The 11,312-nt window shown below is 42.8% G+C and overlaps 1 protein-coding gene across 1 annotated transcript; it reads right to left on the bottom strand.

The window, feature by feature from the left end:
• Positions 1-2,609: 2,609 nt before the first annotated feature.
• On the bottom strand, positions 2,610-11,312 carry LOC111823168 (zinc finger protein 501-like). The gene is made up of 2 exons (XM_023743765.1): positions 11,268-11,312; positions 2,610-3,752 (listed from the first exon to the last, which is right to left on the bottom strand). The coding sequence occupies exons 1-2, from the start codon at positions 11,299-11,301 to the stop codon at positions 2,635-2,637; spliced, it is 1,152 nt and encodes a 383-aa protein (XP_023599533.1). The 5' UTR covers positions 11,302-11,312; the 3' UTR covers positions 2,610-2,634.

The raw sequence follows: 11,312 nt of genomic DNA, 5'->3' as shown, positions 1-11,312 counted from the left end.
TCATCGATGTTTCTCTCTATCCCTTTTCCCTTTCCTCTCTGTAAAAAATCAATAAAATATATAAATAAAAAAAAAGAGAGAGAGATTGAAAGCTGTGTCTCTGTGGGAAGCTGATTCTCTGAGACAGCGACCACGCCCACAGCCATGCCTTTATTTTATAGCAGATCCTATGAGGCAAAGTAAAGGCGTGACAAGATGTTTACAAACATTCTCCTGGGTTTCAATCCTACTCAACTACATGCACCTGAACTCTATCAAGCACACATCACTCAGACACGTGGGGCCACATGTTCGGACCATAGGTTCAAACTTACAACTACAGCTGTTGGCTATAATTGTGCTGGGAGGGCCCTGCCCTCCAAGCTTGGACTTATACGTGGCAATGAGAGGACAGTGCCCTCTCATCAGTCCAAGGCTTGAACCTGCCCAAAACACTAGCGGATCCCCACAATAAAGGTTTTTTAAAAATACATTTTATTGATTTTTTACAGAGGAAGGGAGAGGGATAGAGTTAGGAACATGGATGAGAGAGAAACATGGATCAGCTGCCTCCTGCACACTCCCTACTGGGGATGTGCCCGCAGCCAAGGTACATGCCCTTGACTGGAATCGAACCTGGGACGGTGAGTCCTCAGGCTGACGCTCTATCCATTGAGCCAAACCAGTTAGGGCCCCAAGATAAAGTTTTAATTGTTTCTTTGTTACTAATGTTGTGTCCCCACCCCATAACAAAGAAACAAAGGAAAATTTCCCCATTGAATTTCTGAATAGTATTACTCCTTCCGGAATGCCGTGTCATAAATTAAAATTGAAAGTAGGTGTAATCATCAGGCTATTGAGAAATCTCAATAGTAAATGAGGTCTTTGTAATGGTACCAGATTTATTATCAAAGGATTATGACCTAACATTATCGAAGCTGAAGTATTAACAGGATCTGCAGGAGAGCCATCCCACATGTCACACAGATGGGGCGTGACGCACACTGAAAGCTCCCCAAAGGGAAGCGCCTTTCTCGGGTTGCCCACGAGCTTCTGTTGGTTCCAATCCAGCACCTGGTAGGGCCTCTACCTGACATTAATAGAACCAAACATCACAGCAAAATTCACAAGAAAAACTAGTAAAATGCAAAAATTACATTTAGAAAGTTCCATGTTATCATTAAAAAAACGTTCTGGCCACGTCTTCATTTCCTTTGAAGTTATTCTCACTAGTACATTCGTGCTTTAATGTTCTGATTCAAATGTTAAAAATTAGTAACTATAAGGAAATTCTGGGCACAGAAATCTAAGTGAAATCACTACAAATAAAATACCAATTTTAAAGTTAGCTACAGAAGTCAGTGATAAAATTATTTACCTTTTAGGCAGTTTTAATAGCTATAATAGACTAGAGGCCCGATACATGAAGATTCGTGCAAGGATGGGCCTTCCTTCCACTGGCTGCTGGCACTGCCTTTGCTCTGGCCAGGAGTGGCTGCATATGCAAATTAACCTGCCATCTTTGTTGGTTTAATTTGCATAGTCACTCCTGATTGGCTGGTGGGTGTCACAAAGATATGGTCCATTTGCATCTTTCTCTTTTATTAGTGTAGATTGCAATAAAGCAAACACAGCTGTTTAAGTATAACAATTTGCAAACCAATTCTGTCCACGTAATTCCTTCAAGTGTCCAAATGGGAAAATAACCCCTGTGCTCAATGTGGCCACGCAAGAGCACGAGACTGCAAGCCTGCCAACATCGGGCCCTGGGCTTCGCCCACCCCGCTCTGCCTTCTGCTTTAAGTCTTTGGTAACAAAATGATGGGTGAGTAGGAAGCAGTCCCACAGATACCCAGTTCTTTTTTTTTTTTTTAATATATTTGTATTGATTTTTTACAGAGAGGAAGGGAGAGAGAGTCAGAAACATCGATGAGAAACACTGATCAGCTGCCCCCTGCACACCTCCCACTGGGGATGTGCCCACAACCCAGGCACATGCCCCTGACCGGAATCGAACCTGGGACCTCTCAGTCCGCAGGCCGAGGCTCCATCCACCGAGCCAAACCGGTTTCGGCAATACCCAGTTCTTAATGTGTCAATGCCACCACCACCCACAGCAGGGCAACAAAGCTGGGGAGACTGTATATTCATCATTAAATGCATGTGGCAGGAAAAGAGGCTTTATTTTCCACCAAAGGAACGAGTCCACCTTAGAGTAATTTTTCCTTGAAAAGACATTTTACATATATTGGTAACAGTAGAGCTATATAACACAAACAAACTTTTTTTGCATGTGTTTTATTGTTTGGAATACTACAGTAACCCAAATTTCACATTTACAGTTAAAGTTCTAAGTACTTCATCACAAAGGAAATTAGTCAAGTACTCTGAAAGTGTTTTCACTCTTATTATGGTGTACAGCAGTGATTCCCAAAGTGGTGGGCGCTGCAGCAATCCAGGGGGCGGTGACGGCCACAGGTGCATTTGTTTTAACTTTTTTTGTATTACCTTTCTATTCTGAGTTCAATAAATAGTTTCATAATTTCAAACTTCAATGTTTCTAATTTACACCTTTCTTTACTATATTTTACGAAAAAGGTAGAAACATTAATACATATATCTTTCTGTTTAATTGCTATTAAAATTTTAAAAAAATTAATTTCCAGGGGGCGCTGAGTAATATTTTTTCTGGAAAGGGGACGGTAGGCCAAATAAGTTTGAGAACCACTGTCCCATATGAAGACTTTGATGATAATGAAGGCCAGTTCTCCGGGTAAAAGATTTTCCACATTCACTGCATGTGTAAGGCTTTTCTCCTGTATGAACTCTCTGATGAACACCAAGGGCATCGGTCCGTGCAAAAGATTTTCCACATTCACTGCATTTATAAGGCTTTTCTCCAGTGTGAACTCTCTGATGACGTTGAAGGTCACTACTACTGGTAAAAGATTTTCCACAATGACTGCATTTATAAGGCTTTTCTGCTGTATGAACTCTCTGATGTTGATGAAGGATATACTTAGAGGTAAAAGATTTCCCACATTCACTGCATTTATAAGGCTTTTCTGCTGTATGAACTCTCTGATGTTGATGAACATCGGTCTTAGTGATAAAAGATTTTCCACATTCACTGCATTGATAAGGCTTTTCTCCCGTGTGACCTCTCTGTTGATCATGAAAGCTAGAAAATTTGGTAAAATATTTTCCACATTCAGAGCACACACAACACCCACTTCCAAGATGGACATCTTTTTCTTGAATAAATGTGTGGGTGCAACTAATGTCTGTCTTACATTCTTTTTTACTGTAATAATTTTTTCTCCTTTGAAACGTCATCCCACACGTTGAAATTGCATTTGGACTCTCCCTGGTCTGAGTAGCCTTTAGGTGGAGATGTCCTGACCCCGTAAGGACACCCTGCCCAACTTCCCCGCATGTGAAATAATTCTGGGACACACTGAAATTGCAGCTGTTTGCAATTGAGATCCTGTTCACACCTCTAATGAAAGTCTTCTTTCTCACATGTTCCTGGTGAAATTCTGCAGGGAAATAAAACCACTTTGCACACGCCCCACACTTCAACAGTATCTGTCTGTGTTGTGTTCCCTGCAGTTCCATCACGTGGAAAATGTTTCCCAAGACTAGTCCACAACTCTCACAGGGGTGGCTCCTCTGGGAACACAAGGCTAACTTGGGATTCCTTGCCTGTGACAATCTTACAGAAACCTTCTGTTCAGTCGTTGCCTCCACATTCTCTGCTCCACAGCAGCAACCTGAAGAAAAGAAACGCAGGTGAAGTGCACGTTGACCTGATAAAAACAGAATATCTTCACCACAGATGTTTATGTGTGATGACAGGATATGATTCCATACACTGATTTTCAAGACAAGTGAGTCAGACTCTCAGGAACTGGCTGTTATATATAACAGGGCCCAAAAGGTCACTGGATGAGGAAAATCTCACCAAATGAGGACAGAAGCATAGGCAGGCACAAAAAGAAGAGAGGCAGGGTCTGCTCGTTATTATTCCACAAATGGCTTCCTTTAGGACCTTTCATGTTGATGATGTGAGTCTGTGTAGAATAATTCCAATGTGTTCAAACCCATACAATATCATTAATATTATAGCACGTGATGTTCAACGTCAATATAATACATGTGCACTCTAAGGCCTGCAGCCATGGAACAACATTGGAGTTAGAACAATTTAACACATTGTTTGCGGGTAGTTTTTATTGAGCGCTAACAGGTGGCATGGGCCATTTTTGCTAATTTTTTGCGCAAATGGCAACGTTCAGTAAAATTACGATAACTTTAGTTTTACATATATTTTTTCAATGAAACTTTTTGCATTTACTATAAAATGTATACTGAATTATTTTTCTTAAATTTTAAACAGACAAATACTGGAAAACTCACTGGAAATTGAAATAAATGTAATAAAATATGTAAAAATTCCGATTTATTGAAAATATTTTGAAAAGAAGGACAAAACGTATAAATATGTTTCCCGCATGCAATGTGTTAAGTGCAGTAAAGCGAGATGTATGAAAGAGATAGAGGTGCAAAATTTAAAGTCATCCATGGGCTGGGAATCCGAGTAGAATGATCAGTATTAAAACTGAGACGTAGGCAAAGTATCAACATTAAGCAAGAAGTAGAATTGGGTGAGGAGTGGGCAATGGTAACAAAACATTGATGAACAAAATGGCTTCCTAGTTATGAATGTAACAAAGCCCACACGTTAAAACCGCCCCCTCAGCCCTTCACCAAGTCAAGACTGCCTCTGGGTCTACCCTGTCATTGACAAAGTCATGTGTCTCCTGTGATGCACAAAGGATTCTGCCTCTTCAATCTCAATTGAGCCACTGCATGGGATAAATGATGCAAATCTTTTTTAAAAAATATATTTTTATTGTTTTTTTACAGAGAGGAAGGGAGAGGGATAGGGAGTTAGAAACATCGATGAGAGAGAAACATCAATCAGCTGCCTCCTGCACACCTCCTACTGGGGATGTGCCCACAACCAAGGTACATGCCCTTGACCGGAATTGAACCTGGGACCCTTGAGTCCACAGGCCGACGCTCTATCCACTGAGCCAAACTGGTTAGGGCAATGATGCAAATCTTTTTTTTTTTTAATATATATTTTATTGATTTCCCACAGAGAGGAAGAGAGAGGGATAGAGAATCAGAAACATCGATGGGAGAGAAACATCCATCAGCTGCCTCCTGCACACCCTCCACCGGGGATGTGCCTGCAACCCAGGCACATGCCCCTGGCCGGAATCGAACCTGGGACCTTCTAGTCTCCAGGCCGACGCTCTATCCACTGAGCCAAACCAGCTAGGGCCCAATGATGCATATCTTAAAAGGAAAACTTATAAGATGGATGGTCAGCACTGTGGTAGAACAACAAAGCACAAATGAGATCACAGGCAAAAGACCTATGAGAGTAACCTAAGTAAGATGGGCAGAATGAGAGATAGAGAATCATTCCCCATCCCAGAGTAAGTAGACAGCTATCCATGAGAAAAACACCCCCATAGGAAATGGGAATAAGAGTATCATAAAGAAAAATAGTAACACAGAATACCAAGTAAGGACAACTGCAAAGAAAGGATGACAGGAAACTGGGTGAGCAAACACATTTGAAGATACCTAACGTCAAAAACAAGGGTTAATAAAAATAAATAAATAAATGAAGCAAGGGTCAGCCCTACCTGGATCGCTCAGTGGATAGAGCGTCAGCCTGCGGACTGAAAGGTCCTAGGTTCTATTCTAGTCAAGGGCATATGCCCAGTTGGGGGCATGCAGGAAGCACCTCATCAGTGATTCTCTCTCTCTCTCTCTCTCTCTCTCTCTCTCTCTCTCTCTCTCTCTCTCTCCTTTTCTCTCATAAATCAATAAAAATGTATTTTTATTTATTTACTTTTATTTTATTATTATTATTTTTTATTGCTTAAAGTATTAATAAAAATGTATTTTTAAAAAACGGTCTGCCCTAGCTGGATTGGCTCAGTGGATAGAGCATGGGCTTGTGGACTAAAGGATCCAAGGTAAGATTCTGGTCAAGAGCACATGACCAGATTGTGGGTTTAGTCCCCACTGGGGGGCGTGCAAGAGACAGCCAATCAATGATTCTCTCTCATCATTGATGTTTCTATCACTCTCTCCCTCTCTCTTCCTCTCTCAAATAAATATATATTTAATAAAAATAAAGGGTCAGGACCTCCCCTGGGCGCCCGCACCGCTGCCCGCAGCTGCCACCTGCTGGAGGGCTGGCCGCCCTGGGTGGCGCCCTGCTTCCCCGAGCTCAGGCGGTGGGCCCCCAGGGGTGGCAGCTGCCCAGCCGCAGCCCCTCCCAGGAGAACCCACCCCTCGCCGCTTCAGCGACAGCTCAGGTTCTCTCACCCCACCCGGGCACCGGCCTCCTCATCCGGCTCCTACGCCAGCGCTGCTGCTGCCACGGTCACACAGCGACCCAGGCATCGCCTCCTCTAGCAACACCGGGCTCTGCTCTGAAGCCTGCCTCTTCCATCTAGCCCGCTGCCCTTCCCCCAAGTTGCTACGTGCTCATTCAGCCGGGAAACGGTGCCCTGTTCCCACCTACCAGAAGGTCCCCTTGCCCTTGGGCCCTACACCTGCCCATTCCCTAGGGGACCTGAAGGGCAGGTGGCTGGGCTGGGCCTTGGTCACTTGTTTCCTCCAGATGTCCAGGAAGACCCCGGACCCCAGTGGGAATGGAGCCCATGGGCATAAGCAGGTGCCCCAGAGCCGGTGGGGACGGCCAGGCCGAGAGAGTCTCCATCTTAGAAGCTGCGGGGATCTGAGCTCCGGCTCCTCCCTGCGGCGCCTCCTGTCTGGCCGCAGGTTTGAGCGGGGTACTCGCCCCCACAGCCTCAGCCTCAATGGGGGTACCCGGAAGACAGGGCTCTGATGTGGGCTTCTTGCTACATTGAACAGATCCAGGTTGGGGCTACAGGCCCCAGCTGGTTGGGACCAGCAGCCTCCAGCACTCCCTTGCACTGGCTGACACAGAAAGAAACTCGCTGTATACCCACTGTTATTCCTCTCTCTCCTACCTCTGGGGCCCCTGCTGCTTGCCTCTGCTCCTCTGGCCTGGGAGAGCTTCTGTCCTATACTGCATGGGTGTTCAGGCTGTGGGGGAGATACCCTGCTTACAGCACTGGAAGGAGAAAATAATCAAGTCCTGCCCGACCCCCTAACCCCCAGGATGAGAGTAACTCCCTCTGATTTGTCAGGGGCACTAGGGCCAGGGCAAGGCATGCCCAGGGTGTTTAAGCATAAGGGGCTGTGTGCCTGTACAACTGGGTGGTGAAGCATGAAGAGTCATAAAAACCTGGGTGGCCTCCCAGCTCTGCCACCTCTAGCTGCATGACCTTGGGCAACTTATTTAACCTCAGTTTCCTGGCCTGTAAAACACTGCGAGGGCAAATGTTTGTAAAATCCTTAACACACTGTGAGCCTTCAATAAATTTCAATTTCCCCCTTCAAAAAAATAAAAAATAAAAAATAAAGGGTCAGCATTACCACTATCAGCCACTGTATTTCTGTTCTCATTGATCCTACTGGCCTGTTATCCAAAAAACTGGAAAATTTTGTTTTTAAAAACCACAGAATGCCCTGGCCAGTGTGACTCAGTTCATTGGAGCATCGTCCAGTGTATCGGAGGGTGCATGGTTTGATTCCCGTTGGGGCACATATCAGAATGTGGGTTCCATATCTGGTTTGCGTGTGTGCAGAAGGCAGCCCATTGATGTTTCTTCTCTCTCTCTCTCTCTCTCTCTCTCTCTCTCCCTCCCTCCCTCCCTCCCTCCCTCCCTCCCTCCCTCTCTATCTCTCCATTTCTTCTTCTCTGTATGTAAAAAGAATAATAAATACCTAAGAATTTCAGGGTAGCCAAAAACAGAAGTGATCTCAAAAAACTCTAGAGACAAAGTAAATAACAAAACAACCTACCAAAGCTTATGTATAACATTCAGAAAATGTAATTCTAAGGGGAAATTTTATAGAGATGAATGCCTCCATTGTCACAAAAGATCTCAAAGAACCTAACATGGCACCGCAGGAAACTAGAAACACAATAGGAAAGTAAACCAAAGGTTTCAAAGGAAAGAAATCATAAATATTAGAACAAACATAAATAAAAGGGAGACAAGACAAAAATACCTAAAAGGTATATTTTAAAAATATATTAAAATGTGCAAGCCTTTAGCTACATTAAAGCAAAAACAAAAAAACAACCAAAAACAAAGCCTCAAATAAGTTAAAAAAGAAATGAAAGAGCCCTAAATGGTGGTTTGGATCAGTGTGTAGAGCAGGTGTGGGCAAACTTTTTGACTCGAGGGCCACAATGGGTTCTTAAACTGGACCGGAGGGACAGAACAAAAGCATGGATGGAGTGTTTGTGTGAACTAATATAAATTCAAAGTAAACATCATTACATAAAAGGGTACGGTCTTTTTTTTTTTTAGTTTTATTCATTTCAAAGGGGCCGGATCCGGCCCTCGGGCCGTAGTTTGCCCACGGCTGGTGTAGAGCAGCAGCCTGTAGACTGAAGAGTCCCAGGTCTGATTCCAGTCAAGGGCATGTACCTTGGTTGTGGGCACATCCCCAGTAGGGGGTGTGCAGGAGGCAGCTGATCAATGTTTCTCTCTCATCGATGTTTCAAACTCTCTATCCCTCTCCCTTCCTCTCTGTAAAAAATCAATAAAATATATTTTTTAAAAAAGAAATGAAAGATAAGACATTACACCTGTCACTATGAACCTAATGCATCATAAGAGATGTTGATGTTAGCAGATGACATGACCCTCCATAGCAAAATTTGTCAAGATCCCACTATGAGCGTCTGAAATTAATAAACAAATTCAGAATCCTGTCCAGGTGGCTCAGTTGTGGTGAATGTGTGGTCCTGATGCACCAAGGCTGTGGGTTTGATCCCCCATCAGGGCACATGTAGGTGACAGCCAATAAAAGCTTAGATGGGTACAACAGCACATCAATGTTTCCCTTTCTTTCTCTATCTACCTTCCTGTCTCTAAAATCAATAAATAAATGCTGCCAGGTATGTCTCACTGGTTGAGCATTGACTCATGAACTAGGAGGGCACAATTCAATTCATTTTTAGGACACTTCACTGGTTGCGAGCTCAATGACCAGTTGGGGGCCGTGCAGGAGGCAGCTGATCAATAACTCTCACTCATCACTGATGTTTCTCTCTCTCTCTCATCTTCCTCTCGGAAACAAGAAATACATATATTTAAATAAATGAATAAATAAATAATTTAAAGAATAACTAAATATCCCTAGACACTGTGGCTCACTGATGAGAGTGCTAGCTTGTGCACTGGAGGGCCAGGGTTCGATTCTCAGTCAAGGGCAGGTACCTGGGTTGCAGGTCCGATCCTCTCTCTCACTATGGGCACATGTGGGAGGCAACCAATCAATGTTGCTCTCTCTCTCTCTGTCTCCCACTCTCTCTCTAAAAAACAGTCAATGAGAAAAATATCCTCACTATTCGGGTGAAGATAAAAGAAGAATAAAGAATTAAATTCAGAAAAGTTACAGGATCCAAAATAAATGCATAAACATTAGTTCCACTTCTACACACTAGCAATAAATTCTTTGATTAAAAACATGAAGAGGGTAACGAAATTTAAAATAGCATCAAAAACAATAAAATCCGCAGGAATAAATTCAACCAAAATGTGAAACATCTGTACATTGAATACTATAAGACAGATGAAAGGAATGGAAGGAAACACAAATCAGCTGAAAGACAACCTGTGTTCATGGATTTAGGAATGAAATATGGTGGAGACAGCTATAGTACACAAGGCAAACTACAGATTAAATGCAATCCCAATAACTCCAATGGTACTTTACAAAGAAATGAATAGAGAATCTTGCAATGGAATCAAAAGACTGCTATTAACAAAAGCAATCTTGAGCAAGAACAAAGCTGGTGGCATCACACTTCCTGACTTCAATTTATTACAAAGAGAAAGCAAGCCAACAGTGTGTTGCTGGAGAAACACAGACATATACATCAACAGAACAGAACAGAAAACAGAGAAATAAACCCAGGCACAGACTTTTAACTAATCTTTGTCAAAGCTGCAAGACACAGAAAAAAGGAAAGATAGTTCCTTCAATGAATGGTGCAGGCATAAATCGACATTCACATGTAAAACCACAAAACTGGACAGCGCTGATAAAATTTAACTCAACCTGCAGGATAGAATTGAATGTCAGTGCTAAAATTTTAAACTCCTCAGGACAACCAAGACAAAAAGTTCTGGAGATTTGTTTGGGACAGGATTTTCTGAATGTGACACCAACCACCAGAAAAAGTAGAAAAAATAAACAGTGCAGATTGGAATAAAGAAAAAAAACCTTTTTCACAGCACAGCAGTAAACAAAACTAAATGAAAGGCAATCTAGAGAACAGGAGAAAATACTAGCAAGTCATATGAAGGAATCGCTTGGAGACATTGTGGATTCACTTCTGATCAGCACAATAAAGAGAATACTGCGATATAGACAGAAATTCGCACTAATTGTTGGAGTTCCCAGTGAATAATAAAGGTATGTTAATACTATATTGCAGGATAATAACAATGCAATGACTCTATCTCAAAAGCAAAGTCCATATGACTTCATTAAAAATACTTTATTGCTAAGCACTAGTACCAAGCATCTGAGCTGGCTAGAAACATGGGGGCACTAGACCTGCTGAACCCAGGGTTGCCAAAAATAAAACATAGACTTTGTAGAAAAGCAGGTGTGGGGGAGCCATATCTGCAAAGCACAATTAAGCACATGAAAAAATGTGTTCCTGTCTGTCGTAAGCAATTAATATATAAAATATAATAGGTATTCCAAAGACTCTAGAACCAAAAGATACAGTTAATAAACAGGATAAGGATTTAGAGGCAGTTCTTCAAAAAATACGTACAAATGACCAACAGGAATATAGAAAATGCTTTTCTCACCGATCAAGTTGGAATCCCTTAGGCTTCCTGCAACACTACCAACCACAAGTCCTTCCCTGTGAATTTAGTGCAGCGGGAGTATTGGGACTTGAGGAATAGAAGGGAGCAGCAGAAACAGACCAACCCTCCCCAGGACAGCAACTACCCAGAAAACTGGAAAATCAAGAAGTACCACAGTCTACATGGAGGACAGAGCACACCCTGGGGGATGGGGCCTGGGAAATCGAAAAGCCAAGTCCAGGTCACTGGTGACAGTGAGGGTCTTACCCAGCGAGGATAGAAGTTCAAAGTTCTCCAGCATCACATTCAGGT

Source organism: Myotis lucifugus, unplaced genomic scaffold (assembly GCF_000147115.1).
Source record: "Myotis lucifugus unplaced genomic scaffold, Myoluc2.0 scaffold_412, whole genome shotgun sequence".
NCBI classification, from domain to species: domain Eukaryota; kingdom Metazoa; phylum Chordata; class Mammalia; order Chiroptera; family Vespertilionidae; genus Myotis; species Myotis lucifugus.
The sequence above is the reverse complement of the archived record's forward strand: the minus strand, read 5'-3'. Positions and strand labels throughout refer to the sequence as shown.